Source organism: Triturus cristatus, chromosome 6 (genome assembly GCF_964204655.1).
Source record: "Triturus cristatus chromosome 6, aTriCri1.1, whole genome shotgun sequence".
In the NCBI taxonomy this organism is placed as follows: domain Eukaryota; kingdom Metazoa; phylum Chordata; class Amphibia; order Caudata; family Salamandridae; genus Triturus; species Triturus cristatus.
The window spans coordinates 1,241,509,447-1,241,527,756 of record NC_140589.1 but is presented as its reverse complement, the minus strand read 5'-3'; the positions used below and the strand labels follow the sequence as shown (position 1 = coordinate 1,241,527,756).

Sequence of the window (18,310 nt, the reverse complement as noted above, 5' to 3'; positions counted from 1 at the left end):
TTGACCAGTGGGACACGATTGGTATCAGCAAAGTGGGAGACCTGTGGCACAAGGGCGCGGTCAAGACTTTCGCGGTGCTCCAGGCCGAATATGAGCTGACCGACAGGGAGTTCTTCCGCTACGCCCAGGTTCGACACGCCCTGCTCTCGGTCTTCGGGGAGGGGACCAAGATCCCTGTTTCTTCGCCCCTCGAGGACCGCATACTTGACGGACATGTCCCTGATAGTACTATTTCTTTAATTTATAAAAAATTGATTAATCACCGGGCGGACCTCCTGGTGCGCCTTCGGGAGGCTTGGACTGGGGATGGGGTCGAACTGGACGACGAAGATTGGCAGTTTGCACTGTCGTCCCCCAAGGAGGTTGCCATTCCGGCTCGTCTCCGGTTGGTACAGCTCAAGATCCTCCACCGGGTGTATGTGACGGGTCCGCGCTTGGTCTCGATGGGATTTTCCGACGACGGGCTCTGTAAGCGAGGCTGTGGGCTCAGCGCCACCTTTCTTCATATCCTTTGGGAGTGCCGCGAGGTGGCGGACTACTGGCGCCGGGTCCACACGGTTATGGGACAGGTCACTGGGGTTGTGCTGCTGCCGGAGGTGCGTCGCTGTGTCCTGAATGTGTGGGAGCCCAATGACTACAGCGCGGCTCAGACTCGGTGGGCGGCCCTAGGGAACATGATTGCCAAGAGGGATATAGCGCAACTTTGGGGCGCTCAACGGCCGCCCACCGTGTCAGTATGGAAGGAGAATATGGACTGGTGTATGTTTAGGGAGAAGACAGTGTATGTGGCCCGTGGCAAGCCGGGGGCATGGGGTAGAATTTGGGGGCAATGGAACGCATATCGCGGAGGCATATGTACGCCCCCCCTGGTAGACACTGATATCGCCATGTCCCCCTGACCCTTGATGGTTCCTGGCGCTTTTTGTAACAACTACATTTGGACGTTCATCTCCCTTGACCCCCTTCCCCCCCCCCTCCGTCCCCGGCCTCCTGGTACTCCTCTCTTTAGCGGATTGCTCAATTGTCCTGACTGGAGTCTCCCGGGGGGAGCCTGACCCGCACTGGTTTCCCTCATAACTCGCCTTTTGTTTTTATTGTTTTTCCTTTTGTTTTTGTTATTGTTGGACTGACGCTTGCTGTTCTTCGAGAACTATCTTGAGCCACTGCGGGGCAGTGCCCTGGGAACTGATTGTTGCCTTGATATGTGTATATTTCCTTATGTACCTAGCGGCCGGCCCGGGTGGTTGTAGGCCCATACTTGTAACCGAATTATTGTTCAATAAAAACTTTTTCAAAAAAAAAAAAAAAAAAAAAAATTCACCATCTCTAACTCTCTGCCATAACCCCTTCCCAGCTACCAATGGTGGAAAGTACAACATCACTAAAAGGGAGATCTAGAACGTGAAGCAACCTCCATTAAATGGGAGACCACAGCAACATTGGGGACAACAAAAATTTAAATATATGGAAATACATTAACTATAATTCAGTTAACCTGTGCCATTAAAGCAAAAAAACAACTATATCCAAATTGGTTCAATTAGCTTAAAATGTCACTTTGTTTCCCAGAGTGCTGATGCCACACAGTAGCCGTAATCTTTTTCAGCTAAAACATAAAATCCACATTGATATCATACGTACATAAAATTAGAAAATACACTATTGAATTGTTGCATCATACCTGCGCCATGAGTCTCTGGTTACCAGGGTGACACGATATGCACTGCAGGAAGAATGCCACTGATGCATTTTCAACTGCAGTTCTTTGCTGAGTAGTCAGTCCTGTTCCCACAGAGGCAGAAAGCAACGTGGACCTTCCAGTGGTCTGCTGTGCTCCAGCAGCATATGCCCCGGAGCAAGCACCCGAATGGCATAATAGAAACAGGAGTGCTGTCCAGAGCGGAGTAACTTCAGAGCTGCCTAACCAATCCTTCATGGTATGGCTACTTCCAACTTCTGTTAAAAATCTAAGGACAGGCGCAACAAGGTCTGCTGTGATGGGCATTTTATTAAAGTGCTGAGGGACATGATGTTTCTTGAGTTTTTCTTGGTTGTTGTCGGTAGAGAGTGCAGTACAGTCCGAACTAGAAATGTGGTTAAAACAGTAACTAACCAAACTCCTCACAAGCAAGGAGGGTATACTAGAGTCCAGCAGCTGCTTGATTGCTTCTGGGGATTGAGATGAGGCAGCCAAAGTGGCCAACTGAGACTCATTTAGTGCAAGAGGGGCTTGTGCATTTTTAGAGTCATCAGTCAGGGATGCATCGAGATCCTCCTTTTTACTGTCATCTGTCATGGACAGTCCATGCTGACTCTGCATGGGAGGAGGCGTAATACCCATCCAGCCCATTAATAAAGAAAAATAGTTAGGATGAATGTGGCACATGGAACACAGCAGGCTGTCAACAGCTTTCTTCAAAACTAAGTTGCAGGGGAGCGACATAGACCATTTGTACAGCGACCTAGAAATAGAAAACATCATTTTAACTTATTTTAATATTAACCGACAACTTTTCAATAGGAAAAAACTCAAAATAGACAGATATTGAATACATATTTGCCTTTGTTTTGAAAGAGTGGCCTCATTAACTGCTACAAATAAATTAGTTTGCATAAAAACAGTTTAAACTAACAGAACAATTTCATTAATTTTAACAAATATATTTTTATTGGGCCATTTTTGGGCTCCTTTTACTTTTAGGCAGAATGTACAACCTTCCACAAAACTCAGCTATATCTATCCCTATAACTACACATGTATATATATATATGTATATATATATGTATATATATATGTATATATATATATATATATATATGTATATATATATATGTATATATATATATATATATATATATACACATACATGCACACACACACATTATATATATATACATACATGTACACAGTAAGCAGATATGCAGAGTACAATGATATTTATTATCACTAATGTGTGGGAGGGCCATGACTCAAGGATGGGGAGGGGTATCATTACCCACTCAACGCTTTGCACCTCGTGAGACACAGCCCCTTTCCACTCTTAACAATGATAATACATAGCATATTACACTCTGCATATCTATATTCATATATATTCTCATTCACTCTCTCTCTATCTCTATCCCCTTCTCCTATATGTATCAGCATGAACAACAGCATGTCATACCTTAGCCAATTTCGTTAGGGGTGATCAAACGTTTCAGCAGACTTGTCAAACAGTGCCAAATGTATTAGCAATGTAAAAATGTATTTTCAGTGGAAAGCCATAAATAGTAACAATCACTGACTTTGTAATACATATACAGAAGTGTTGGGTAGGTAGCAACAACAGGATGTTATTCAGTGACATTTAATTTAAGACAATGACAATCAAGCTGGAGCAGTCTTGTGTTATTTGTAAACCCAAGGTTGAAAAACACCCTATTTTAATATTTATGTATGTTCAATTTTGTTATAAAAACCTCTCTTCCCTAAGGTGATCCCACAGAATAGCTGACTGGAGCTGTGGGGATTGTTGGAGAAAAAGACCCACATAGCATATGCCAATTAATACATGTTGCCTTTGTGTTGTGTTCAATCCAATATTACCAGGTAGATCCCATTAGTATCAAAAGGAAACATTCTTTCCATAGAAAAGAAGAACTGGCAGGTTTCTCTCATCCCTCCTCTTGCTAGATGTGCACAATTCAGAACTGAAAGGACAAACCTGTCATCTATCATCTGAGATGAAATGGGGCACCACTCTGGTATTCCCAATCAATAAGCATTTACAATGAATGGTTTTTCACATTTATAATGTTGTCTACATTACAAGTGTATGAGTATGATCACAATTAGGATAAACAACTCACCAGGTAGCATGCAAATTACAGGGAAGGTTAAGGAAGCCGCTAACACATTTCATACCATCCCTTTTCTACTAATCAATTTCCTACCCAATGTCACTATAATGGTTTAAGCCATCCCATTCGACCTAAACGGTTGTATCAATTTACTAAGCTGTACTATATTAACCAATTAATAAGGTTCTCTGGATGCCTTATTTTTTCTATGGGTCAGCAGGTGGAATTCGGCCTTTCAGCATCCCTCCTGATCAACGCACAAGTGTCTGCCTACCCCTTCAACAGTATCTTATAAACCTTTATAAGTAATGTTGTATTAGAGAATGAGGAGAGGTCACTCGTGCTGAGCTCCTGGTTTGCTGCAAAAAATGCACCCTTATAGAAGCATGTGGAAGTAATGTTACTTTTTCGTATTCCTTTCAGGACGGATTTCTGGAAGGTCATCTTGCCTTGCAGATGAGATTACCCCACACACACACACACACACACACTACCACACACACACACACACACGCACACACAACCACACACACACACACACACACACAACCACACACACACACACAACCACACACACACACACACAACCACACACACACACACACAACCACACACACACACACACACACACACACACACACACACACGAGAAATAGAAAGTTTTTATTCTGTCTTGTTACATTGAACAGTGACAGAAAACTTGGCATGTCTAAAGTCAAAACATGGTGATTGAGCACATATTTGTTAGCCTTACCATTCAAACAGTTAATGCATTTTTCTAGGCCCAATGCCTAAACAGACATTCCCTAATGTTAAATACAGACAAGTTTACGTGCAGTTAGATCTGTCTTGCATGTCTCTTGTACCATCAGCACATGAAAGCCTTGACACACATCTAGTGCACCCTTCCCAGCAGCTTGACGCTAAAAACAAAAATCTGTTGCCCTACCATGTTTCTTCACCTCCTTCTGGTGCCCTCCCTCTCCTCATATATTTAAAAATGTTCCTTGCATCCTGCCTCCCATCTTACCTCCCTCTTTCCTTAATTACCCCTCTCACCCTGCCAATGTTGAGGGCTGCTGCCTTTAGCCACTGCTAAGCAAAGCAAAGGTCATTTGCTGCCTGGTGGTCTCTACAGACCCAAATGAGGCAAGGCAGAAGGTGGACAGAGACAGCAGTACATAACCCAGTACTTCATCATTTGCCTTAGGTCTGTGAAGAAGAGAGGGAAAGCAGTCATCTTCCTCCATATTCTAGCTCCAGCAGAAAAACTTGCTACAACTTTGAAAAACAACCTCAATATACAATCTGGTCTTTTCATATTACAATCAGATACCAGTGAAGGGCAATTATGGGGTTTTTGAAAAGTGATAAAATAATCTACTCTTTCAGGCAGAAAACAATATCCTAGAAAACAATCTGCATGCAACACAGCCCTTTAAAGCACACCTGGAAGGGATGTCACTGGAGGATCAAGGCACAAGTAAATTATGTAGGTATACACACTATCACTGAGAAATGTGCCACTATACCTGCTATGGGGGTATATTACAGTGACTTAGTAGGATAAGCTAAAAGAGGGAATGAAGTGTTAAATGCCGCGACCTATATGCAACCTGTAGGTCACTGATCTGCTTTCTGGCATGGTTGACGCATTTCTTGTAGATTGAGAACGCTTCTTTTTGTTTTAGCAATACTTTCCATTTATAGGTCGTTACATGTTGTTATAGTTATAAATGCTTCAAAAAACCATACACACTACTCATGGAAATCTTTGACAAGTGTATTACCCACAAAGCTAGAGTACTTAAAATATTGAGTTTAGGATGTGTCATGAGAAGTAAGCTTAAAAGGAAGCACAAAATGCGGTCTTCAGTTTTTACATATTTTCAAGAACAAGCTGACATTATTGCTCCTTATTGTAACGTCAGGTACACTTTTGACACTATCACAAGTAGGATTGCAGTAGCCTATAGAGCAGGCCCATATTCTGTGATACCGAATGGCACAGTAGAAATGTTAAAGTCGCTATCTGGCTACAAGGTATAATTTAAGATTGTAAGAATTACTACAAATAAAATCAAATAAAGTTTTCTGCACTCTGAACCACACTTTCGGATAAACAGGACTTCCACATAATGTACCGTGCATTACAAATTAATCCACTATGGATCGATTAACAGCATAAGACTAATTATTTGCAGGTAAACATCTTAGACAGCAAAAAGATAAGGGGAACATTTCTGTTTCCAAGGATCTGAGCCCTGGAAATAATTTAGTTCTGATCCAAAAGTTACACAAAAATACATACAAAATATGTTCTAACTTTTAATCCCAAAGATTACATAATATTCTCTAAGACAACTCTAAAATTGCTTCTCCAACTTCTACACATTTTTTCAGCTCCTCCTTGTGGGCCTTCCACTCTCCTCTCTTATGCAGGTTTTCTAGTAATTTTAGACATGTGATAGGATATTACAAATAAATCTATATAAATAGAAAATAATAACTGGCTAGAAAAGACACAAATCATGAATAATGAGTTAAAGAGGGGAGAAAGAACTAATAAGAAGACATATTTCTTGAAATAATCTATTGCCAATTTCAATTTACGGGGAAGGGTGAAAAGTACAATTAAAGGTTATCATATGTTTTAAAGAGAAACAGAGGTGTGCTTCTGTTTCTGGCACAGGTGAGGGAGTGAACTATCACTGAGATTTCTTTAAGCCAAAGTTATATCGATCCTCTCCAAAATGAGGATCCTCTAAAATGACAATTATAAGAATTAATTATAAAGCACTAGTGTAATCTAACAGATATTACAGAGCACTGTACGGTCCGTATTTAAGGTATAGCACTCTGGAACAGCAGAAGTCCAATTGACTATAGGGCATGAGTCCTATCCAATATTTCTCATTCAAAGCCATCAATTCCTTGGTTTAGTCGAATGTTATTCTGAAAAGTTCTGTTTTAGGGGTTGCAGCCTGAAGCACAAACAGCGAGTTTGTGACCTTAGCATTGAGTTCAGAGCACTTATAGAGATTGGTCTTATTGTATTTAACTCTTGGAAGTCTGTTCAGCGATCTGATGAAATGTAGCTGACCAGAGAGATCCAGGTTGGTATGAAATGGGGTACATTTTTCTTTATGTACCATATACAGCCTTTAAACTTGATTCTCTCTTCTACTGACAACTAGTCAAGTGTCTTCAATGCTGGCTTCACAGGGTCTCACTTTTGGATGTTTAAGCATAGTCTAGGTGTAAGATGTTGAGAATCTGTAGACTGGCTATAGTTAAATTACTAGAGATGCACCATGTACAGTACCACTCACAATATACAATTAGGCACAAACTGATCTATGAAGCATATAAACATTACTTACTCAAAAAGGTCTCTGTTCAGTAATGCAGGCAAATCATATTCAACAGGAAGCTCGTAGCTATGCCACAAAATTGCTGACACACAGTGCAAATGAGATGGTGATGGCATTAAAAGGCCATACTCCCTGTTTGAACTATTCAGGCAACTGTTGTTGATTCGGCCACTTTGCTTAATTGCTGCAACGCTTGCAGAATCACTAACCCATTTCAACAAGGTCTGAATTCTAGAAAATAAACAAGCAAAATATTGAAACATCAATTATAATATAATAGGAACATATTTTAAAGGACAAAAAGCAGATGCGTAATTAAAGCCTTAGAAACAAGAATGTTTGTAATAGCTTAAATCATCCTTCAAAATCCCTGACTAACAAAAAATTGACCATAGTTAAAGAAGGCATACACCAGAATGGTATCACTCAGAGCCAAACAGGTTATCAAACACATTCTTTTCAATTTTGAATCACCAAAACAATTGCTGTACTTAAATGCAGTTTCACTAAGAACTATTGTCATTCATGATTAGTCAAATTGTGAAATATGCAAAACATAATGGAAAATATCTAATGTGCAAGTTAAAAACAGCAGTGCTCTCTTCCATTTCACCATACCTCACCTCGTCATCACAGGATGGTTTCGGTCTGTTATGTCAACTGCACCATGAAGTTGGATTTGTGCTGTAGCAAATAACTAAAATAAATAAAACCTATTCTTGAGAATCTATGCAACCAAAGAAAAATTATGAGGGGCACAGGTGTGTTCATTTGTGTAATTAGTTTTCAGATGCCTCCTTTTTAAAGACTAAGATGTTTTGCATGGAAAATTCACTGTACTGGACACAAGAAAATGGCTAATGCTAGTCATTTGTATGCTGAACATTGGTTACGATATCGCAACTTGGATGATTTGCTGAAGAGCTGAAGCCCTCTCTTGTATTCTGGACATCCTGTTTTGTTCCTTTTCTGGTTAAGGAATTGTTTCATATATAGACTTTGTGTTTAATTTGAATTGCTGCCCCTTTTTGAGTCAATTAATATATTTTCACAGATGCTAGACAGTCTTTAATTAGCTACTCTGTTCTATAGTTCTTGTGCGGAGCATGGCTACCTGAAGGCCTCCTAGCTCTAGAATAGACATCGCATGCCACCAGACCACAACAGAAGGGTGAGTTAATTCCCAAATAACCAAGTTTTCAAGGCCTTACAGAAAGAGAGTTAATGGTATAGTTGGCGTAACTCTAGTGCTAAGGTGTCCCACAGTTTGGGGGACATGTAGGCCATTAAGCGGTCTCCCCAATGAGACCTGAGAATCTTGGGAACGTTCAGCAGGTGTGCCGAAGAGGATCTAACAAGTCTACCAGGAATATATAGGGTGGCTAAAAATCTTTAGCAATTAGGGGCCTTTGTTGTGAAGTGCCCTGTGCATGATACACAAGGCCTTGAATTGCACTCAGTTCTCGACTGGGAGCCAGTGTATTTATACCAAAGCCTTTTTGATGTAATGGTGTCTCAGGACGTTAATGAGGAGATGAGCAGCAGCATTCTGTACAACCTGCAACCTTTCTACCACATATCTGTGTGAACTGAGATATAAGGAATTGCTGTAATCCAGGCGTCATACTACAAGGGCCTGAACAGTCTTCTAGCTGCGAGGGGAAGAATATTTGGGACCTTCCTCAACAGTCTCATAACGCCAAAACGACTGGCAGCAAGCTTTTTTACTTGGTGGTCCCTCGTGAGGCTGCTGTCCAACCACATCCCAAGGCTCTTTATTGAGCTTTTTGGACTAGGAAGACTACCCAAACAATCCGGCAGGGGAGTCAGGGTCTTATTACTGAAATCGTTACTCAGTAACATGACCTCAGTCGTGTCTTCATTAAGTTTTAGTTGGCAGTTAGCCATCCATCTGGCCACTTCCCGAAGACATGGGGACAACTGAGCTGGGGTCAGGGGAAATTGATATAACCAGCTGGGTATCATCGGCATAAGAGACCAATGACAACCAATTTGAGTGCACGATTTCATCCAGGGGATACATATAAAGGTTAAATAGAGCGGGGCTCAGGGAGGACCCCGGTGGCACCTCACAGCAAAGACGATGGCTATCGGAGTAACTGCACTGATCTAAAGCTGAAAGGTTTTGTTCTCCAAAGAGCTTAGCCATTTCAGTGCTCTGCCATTAATACCCACATTTGATATTCTCCGAATAAGTGTGGCATGATCTACCGAATCGAAGACAACTCTACGATCTAAAAGAATAATGGCTGCAGAACCTCCTTGATCCAGTAGTTGTTCCTAGTTCTTCAACCGCTGCCAGAAAAACTGCATCCATTGAGAGGGGACCTGTTCCGTGATGCGGTATAAATTCAACAGTTGTCAGGACAGAAGCAATACTTTCAGGTCCTTGGCAGAGGATGCAGAGAAAAGGGGGGGGGGGCAGATCTATGGGGGAACCTGATTTTAGTGCCCTTAAAACGTCAGTAAGAAGGCTCAAAGTGAGATTAGGGAAGGCCATAAAACTACCTTCTAGTCGCTCTAAAGGAGGCTTTCTGGATGGAGAGTCGACCAGATTTGGCCGGTCAGAGAAGGAGGAGTATATGTCCATTATCTTCTTCTGAAAGATGAGTGCCAGGTTGTTGCTATGCTCTACAGGGTCTTCTGGAGTAGAGCTGGCTAGATAAGGCTCTGTGATCTCTTTAAAGATCTGAAAGATCTCCTTCAGGGAATTGGATGAATTTTCGATCTTTACGGAATAGTAGGATACTTGAGAAGTATTTCCGCGTGGTAATTCCTAATAGCTTTCCTGTATTCAAGTATGCTAGCCTCATCATATGACTTTATGCAACTTATCTCTAATTGCTTGCACTCCCTTTTTAAGGTCATTAAATGAGCAGTGAACCAGGGGGCACTCTTGTGCCACCTTGTTGGTAACACAGCAACTAGCGAACTAGTAATCCACTCATTGAACCTGCAGGTGGACAAGGTCATTTGGTCAGAGGAATCGGTCTAGATGAATCCAAGGCAGCTAACTAATCCTTGGGGTTCAGTGTAGGCCAGAACCATTTAATTTGACTGGCCACTAAAGGGGAAGTTGTAGGTAGAATAATAGGGAGTAAAAAGTGGTCTGACTAGGTTAAAGGTAGAGGGCTTTGCACCTGTAAATTGGTTATGTTGCTAAACACTAGGTCAATAGTATGCCCTTTCTCATGGGTGTGGCCCTCAACCAATTACATAAGCTGTAAGGAGGCAAGGTCTTGTAAAAAGATTCTTAGAGGCGCCACTGTTGATATCATCCACATGTATATTAAAGTCACCAAGCAAGATTAAATTAGCCCCATCTATGGCCAGACCAGCAATTAGTTTTGTAGAGAATGAGCACACAGGCCCGGAGTCCTGTGCAGAAGGATTAAAGAGAAAGTAAAAATGGGATTTAGTGTCATGGAAAATAGTAAACGATCACAATTCTGGGTATTAGGAGGTAAAGACGAACACTTGAGTGTTTCCCCGTATGATGGATATTCCGCCACCTCCCTTGCCCGACCAGTTTAACCTATTAATGAGGTAGCCTGGTGGCAACGCTTGGATAACATCAGGGGAGGAGTCCTCATAGAGCAAAGTTTCGGTGAGGAATAGCACATGTGGTGCCAAGTCAACTAAGAAGCCAGGGAGTGACAACTGACCAAAAGTACGAGTTACTTACCTTCGGTAACAATTTCAGCCAGGGGATACATATAAAGGTTAAATAGAGTGGGGCTCAGGGAGGACCCCAGTGGCACCTCACAGCTAAGATGATGGCTATCGGAGTAACAGCACTGATCTAATACCTGAAAGGTTTTGTTCTCCAAAGAGGTAAGCCATTTCAGTGCTCTGCCATTAATACCCAAATTTGATATTCTCTGAATGAGTGTGGCATGATCTACCGAATCGAAGACAACTCTACGATCAAAAAGAATAATGGCTGCAGAACCTCCTTGATCCAGTAGTTGTCTTAGTTCTTCAACCACTGCCAGAAAAACTGCTTCCATTGAGAGGGGACCTGTTCCCTGATGAGGAATAAATTCAACAGATTTGTTAGGGCAGAAGCAATACTTTCAGGCCCTTGGCAGAGGATGCAGAGGAAAGGGGGGGGCAGATCTATGGGGAACCTGATTTTAGTGCACTTAAAAGGTCAATAAGAAGGCTCAAAGTGAGATTAGAGAAGGCCATAAAACTACCTTCTAGTCGCTCTAAAGGAGGCTTTCTGGATGGAGAGTCGACCAGATTTGGCCGGTCAGAGGAGGAGGAGTATATGTCCATTACCATCTTCTGGAAGATGAGTGCCAGGTTGTTGCTATGCTCTACAGGGTCTTCTGGAGTAGAGCTGGCTAGATAAGGCCCTGTGATCTCTTTAAAGATCTGAAAGATCTCCTTCAGGGAATTGGACGAATTTTCGATCTTTACGGAATAGTAGGATACTTGAGAAGTATTCCCGCATGGTAATTCCGAACAGCTTTCCTGTATTCAAGTATGCTAGCCTCATCATAGGACTTTATGCAACTCCCTTTTTAAGGTCATTAAATGAGCAGTGAACCAGGAAGATTTGTTGCCTCGCTGGGCACTCTTTAAAGAGAAAGTAAAAAAGGGATCTAGTGGCATGGAAAATAGTCAACCCTTGAGTGTTTCCCCGTATGATGGATATTCTGCCACCTCCCTTGCCCGACCAGTCTAACCTATTAATGAGGTAGCCTGGTAGCAACGCTTGGACAACATCAGGGGAGGAGTCCTCATGGAGAAAAGTTTCGGTGAGGAATAGCACATGTGGTGCCAAGTCAACTAAGCAGCCAAGGAGTGACAACTGACCAACAGTACGAGTTACTTACCTTCGATAATGATGCATCTGGTAGAGACGTTGTCTAGCCGCAGATTCCTTAACTTAGAATATACCCAGGCGTCAGACTGGATCCGGAAAATTCTTTGCAGCAGCACCTCTGCGCGCCGGAGAAAGGTGCCACACGACCCCGCCCTGATGTCATCCACGTACGTGACGTCAGCGAGGTCATATTAGTCCCTGCCGGCGCGCTGACGTCAGTTTTCATCGGAGAAACGTTTCCGCAGCACAACGCGGACCCACCAACAAAAACTGTGAAAGTATGGGAACAGTGTGCGAAGGATGAAAAATCTGCAAAATAAATGAGGCAGATGGTGCAAAACATCACAAAAGACAGTATCAGACACTGTCTACATATAAGTAAAAAAGCAAAAGCGGAACTACGCTGTGAGAAAGAACCCCGCATAGCGAAGCGTAGACCCTTCCCAAAGTGCAAGCGACAAGGGAAGAATATATCAACAGACAAAAAAAAAATAGACTTATTACTATGTAGAACTGTGACTGTTATTACTATGTAGAACTATGACTGTTATTACTATGTAGAACTGTGACTGTTATTACCATGTAGAACTGTGCCGTCCAACAAGGATGGAGCACAGAAGAAACTGCAATGTACTTTAAGAAGGTATCCTCCTTACAGAAAGTACAATGTACTTCAAGAATGTATCTTCCCTTATAACTATGGAAGTGTGAAACAGAGCTGAAGAGATCGTCAAAGAAGATGACTATATAGGAGACAAGAGCCTCTAGTTAATGGAGAAGGCAGGTGGGAGGAATACAGCAGGAGGAGAAGAAGAAGAATCTCCTGATGACAGTGAATGAAAAGGCACCGTCTACAGGAAAAAGCCACTTGGAGGGAGGCAGCTGCATATGGTAATTCTGAAAGGGGCGCAACTATGTGAGCACCCTTGAAAGAAAACCAATGGCAACTGAAAGTAGGCAAGAGGAGAAGTCCACCTGGCAAGGTTCTCGCAGAACGGGAGGATGGGTGGGCATTAAGGAATCTGCGGCTAGACAACGTCTCCACCAGATACATCGTTATCGAAGGTAATTAACTCGTACATGTGATAGAGACATCTAGCTGCAGATTCCTTAACTTAGAATAGATACCACAGCCATACCCCGGGTGGAGGGGGGGGGGGGGCGGGGGGGATCTGCGACATAACAACAAAGTGCCCAAGCACTGAGCCGGCAACAGAGTGACGGACAATGAGGAAGGCTGTGGTGGGACAACCAGACAGCAACCCAATTAGCTTGGAAGAGGAAAAGATAACGGGAGGCAAGGCGTCCCAAAAAATGCGACAATGGTGCTACACCATACCCGTTTAAGTATGAGATGTAGAAACGGCACCAGCCATATACCAGGGAGAGGGAGAGGGAGAGTCCCGAACGAAGGAGGAAGGACCACCACTCTCAGCTTAATGGCGCACTATGTAGACACCAACGAAGGTTGGGGAAAAAACATGAAGAGAGGCAACCAGAGCCTACCAGGGTAGCCCACGGAAGGAAGGCCGGCGAAGCTACAGCCAGGACCTAAAGGGCCAGGGGTAGAAACTGAGCAATGTCCTAGAAGGACAGGTGGGAACAAGAAACACGCCAAGTGCACACCCAGGCACCAAAGGGGGGACAGAGTCGATTAGTAACAACCTGAAGCACGCTGTTGCGGGCCACCACTGAAACATGCACAGAGCCGACAGCCACAAAGACAACAAGGTGGCGTAGCTAAAATAAGCATAGGACTGCCCAACCAGGCAGGTTGAAGACTAAGGTGAGAACTAACTCACCAAATACAGACATGCAGGGTGCAGACCCTAAGATGACTGACAACAGAAGAGCTGTCTCGCATGCACAGCGGACATAGTATAGGGTGATACCTAATGAAAGGGGCACATCCGAAGGAAGTGGCAGCAGAGGCATCAGAGTACCAATAGGTGTATAAATGTAGGAAAGAATATCAGAATCGTAGACCACATCCTCCGATTGGGAGTAAAAATTAACCCTCGTCCAGAAAGAGAGATATCGTTCAGTATCTGCACACCAAGAAGGGAGCAGTGTAAATCCGGGGAACCACCCCAGGTACTGGGATGCAAAAAGGGACCATATCGCTGAAGATGCAGGAAAAGCAACAAAGTACCCCTAAGTGTACTGAAAGACACCCTGCAGCGTAGACGAAGGGCAATCCAGAGTGCAGCCCTGAAAAGCTCCCTGACCCATGGAGATATAGGACCAGACCTCACAGCAGGTGATATATAATATATATATCAAATGAGCCACAACCATGCAACATGGGTGGTATAGGAGCACACCTAGTGCATTAATGGCAGGTGGTCTCCTCATTTTAAGCATGAAAAACACCATGAAAGGCTCACAAGGAAGAGAATGACACATTTAAGCCAGATGACCCATGACGTATAGAAGATTGAGCCATGTCACAACATTGAACACCGTATAACGGCAAGATAAGACCACAAGGGGACGCATAGAGCCCAAAAGATCTCTAGGCCCACATAACAAAGCAGAGCTATATAATAGAATACAAGTACCCCACTTGGAGTATGGACACCCCAAACAAAGGGGAACATCTCTTAGGGCAAACCACAGTCAGAGGCCAGACACAACACTGGACTGGACAGCCGTGCGGCCAGCAATTTCATACGACGCTCCCTCAAGGACTTAGGTTTCATTTGTTGACAGGGGTCGCACTGTTTGGAGTCGTGGTGCACTCCTAGGCACCACATACAGATGGCGTGCCGGTCCATTACAGACATCTGGCGTGCACAGGTCTCACACGCCCTAAAGCCTGAAGGCACTGCACACTGTTCCATGCCGCTGAAGGCGTCGAGAGGCCCCCCAAAAAAAAAAACAGGCCAAGGAACCGCTGGTTTTCCAGAAACAGCGTTGGGACGCGGAAAAGAAGAAAACTGACGTCAGCGCGCCGGGGGCGGCATATATGGCTCTGCTGACGTCACATCCGTGGACGACGTCAGGGCGGAGCCGTGCGGCGTCGCTCCCAGCGCACAGTGGTGCTGCTGCGGAAAGTTTTCCAGATCCAGTCTGACGCCTTTGTTTAAAATGGCTGTTTAAAATAAAGGAGAAAGAAAAGCATAATCCTCGCCTTCATGTCCTTAATAGAATTGAAACTTTCCGTTACAACTGCTAGGAAATTTTTCATTCTCGTAACAGTGGTATACTGAAAAGATCTGTGGCCGCAAGCAGGTTCGTGGCTGAAATTTTAAATGGCTGAAGCCATGGCGGAACTATTGGGAACCACCTGGGATCTATTTAGATTGCTGGGGAAGATTAAAAGATGTGAAATTTGTTCGAAGTATTCATTATATGTCCACACAAAACTTTAATCAAATTATGTTTTATAATTTAGGAAGAATAGGAGTTGTGCTGCATGTATTGGTTCCATGGAGAAAGATGAATTCAGGAGTCTAATACTTTAACAGTCAACACAGAAATCTGGTAATCTGGTGGAGATTAGCTGAAGTGAACTACCAATTTTCTGTGTGCAGATGTGCAGACACAAAAGGGATTTTTTTATAGGATTGTCAGCCTCAACAGTATGAAAACCCTGAGATCTGTTAGAACACATAGGAAAAAGAATTAAAAAACACAGGTTTGAAAGACCTTTAGAGAGCAGCTTACAAGTGAGGCTTAACCAATACTAGCTCATTAAGTTCTATATTTGAGAAGACAAAGGTACCAACGTTTGACTTTAGTAATCTGCCTTTATTTAAAACAGCAATGATCATTTCAGAAAACAGATTATAATGGTTAGAACAACATGAGGAGTGTCCTATGAGAGAAAATTAAAAATGCACTTCCATTACATGGTAAGAAAATAACAGATTTATAACTTTCACATAGGAGGCACATTTATAGGATCAAGGAAAATCCTTGCATTTTGTGCAGTTATATCACAATGCTAGCAAGGAGGACAAGTATTTTCCTACCTGTCTTTAGTACCAGGGTCTTGAGTGGTTCCAAGCTGATAAAGAAGATCAATTGTAGAGTCAGAAGACAGTCCATTTAGTCTTCCAAAAAGTAATGGGCTATTCAGATCTTGCACATGCAAATAAAGAAAGAGATCATCAGAAAAGCAAAGGAGCGTGTTAAAGAAAAATAAAACATATGTTTGCTTGCCTTTTGATAATAAAGCAATTTCAAAAATTCATCTAATTTCTATCTCAAATAGTTCTAAAGAACAAGTTACTTACCTTCGGTAACAATATATCTGTAAGAGACATATATTAGTTATGGATTCTTCACCTTAGAATTACCCCCAGGCGTCAGACTGGATCCGGAGAATTTTTTCCTCAGCAGTACCCCTGCACGTTGGTAGGTGTCGTTGGTCGACTCCGCATTCATCGATGGCGTTGTTATCTCCGGAATTAAGTCGCGGTATCTACTTAGAGGCCGCCCCTGCGCGCTGAAGTCAGTTCTTTACACGACATTCCATGCCTGAAGCGCAGAGCCATGCAAGACATTGACCACTGGTGCACAAAAACTAGGGCCCTGAGAGGGAGTCCCTTAACCTAGAAGTCAGTTTACAAAACAGGGAGGATGGGTGGGGCGGTGAGGAATCCATAATTAAGTTATGACTCTTAAACACATATAGTTACCTAAGGTACGTAACTTGTTTATCTGAAAGAGACTATTGGTTATGGATTCCTCACCTTAGACTAGATACCCCACCAATACCAACCCCGGAGGTGGGTCTGCGAACTAAGTTCACACCAGAAAGTCTTAGAGAACTGAATGGCCAAAGAAGCCGTCCCTCCGGACTTGGCTGTTCAGGCAGTCATTTTCAGTAAATGTATGCAATGAAGCCCACATGGCTGCCTGGCAGATGTCATGTAGAGGCACTCCACGTCCCAAAGCATGTAGTGGCTGCCGTCGTCCTTGTGGAATGGGTGTGCAGCCCCACTGGAGGTTCCTTCTTTGCCAAGGAATAACAGATTTTGATGCAAACAACGATCCATTGAGAGATGGTATGCTTTTGCACGGACCGACCTTTCTTGGCACCCACATAGCCGTCAAAGAGCTGGTCATCCATCAGGAATTGCTTTGTGCAATGTAGATAAAATGAAAGTGCACATTTTGGATCCAGACGATGGAGCCTCTCCTCCTCTCTGGGAAGATGAGGGGGCAGAAAGAAGGTGGGCAAAGTGATGGTCTGTCCTATGTAGAAAGAGGTAACCACTTTTGGAAGGAAAGAAGGCCTAGTGCGAAGGACAACTGTCTGGATGAACAGCCAGCAAAGGAGTTTTTAAAGAAAGAGCCTGAAGCTCACTCACCGTGAGACCAGACGTGATGGAAACCTAAGACAGTTATAAGTGTCAAAAGTCTGAGAGGACAGTTATGGAGTGGATCGAAAGGACCACACATGAGGTAAGTTAGAACCAGGTTCAAGTCCCACTGGGGCATTATGAAAGGAATGGGAGGAAACAAGTGAGTAATGCCCTTAAGGAAGCGATTTACAATAGGGGACGTGAAAAGAGAAGGCTGATCAGGAAGTCGAAGGAAGGCCGAAATGGCCGAAAGATAGTCTTTTAGAGTGCTCAGAGCAGGGCCCTGCTGGGCCAAAGAAAGACTGAAGAGGAGAACCTCTGAAAGGGGGGCAGAAAGGTGATCCACAACTTGTGCTGCGCACCATGGGACAAATCCGTTCCATCTACAGGGGTATCCCATTTTGGTGGAGGAATGCCTGGCTGCCAAGATAACGTTACAGGCTTCGGGAGGAAGGTCGAAAGCTGTCAACTGTCGCCGCTCAATCTCCAGGCAAGGAGGTGGAGGCTGGACAGGTTCGGGTGGAGAGACGTCCACTGCTGCTGCGACAGCAGATCCTCCCGAAGAGGCAGTCTGATCGGAGGATCGATGGCCATATGCAGAAGCTCAGGATAGCAGACTCTTCGTGCCCAGTCCGGGGCCACAAGAATGACTTGGGACGGGTCGCGCTTTATCTTCTTCAGCACTCTGGGTAATATTGATATAGGCAGAAAGGCATATAGAAGACCACAACTCCACTTGCGATAAAAACCGCCGCCTAGCGAGTGCCGCCTTGGAAATTCCAACGTTCACAATTGCTTACATATCGCGCTCCCTTCGGTGGCGAATAGATCTAACCAAGGCTCTCCCCGCTGCTGAAAGAGACCGTGCACCACCTCTGAGTTTAGACGCCATACGTGATCCAGCATGCACTGGTGGCGGAGTT

The 18,310-nt window shown here is 43.6% G+C and overlaps 1 protein-coding gene across 1 annotated transcript in view; it reads right to left on the bottom strand.

Annotated features, from left to right (window-relative positions):
* Positions 1-18,310, bottom strand: part of BIRC6 (baculoviral IAP repeat containing 6) — a 1,973,616-nt gene that overhangs the window by 534,266 nt on the left and 1,421,040 nt on the right. The window contains exons 53-55 of the mRNA XM_085609819.1: positions 16,050-16,158; positions 7,227-7,448; positions 1,682-2,462 (exon numbers count right to left, since the gene is read on the bottom strand). Of these exons, the coding sequence (XP_085465945.1) occupies positions 1,682-2,462; positions 7,227-7,448; positions 16,050-16,158 (1,112 nt within the window). The remainder of the gene's footprint in view (positions 1-1,681; positions 2,463-7,226; positions 7,449-16,049; positions 16,159-18,310) is intronic.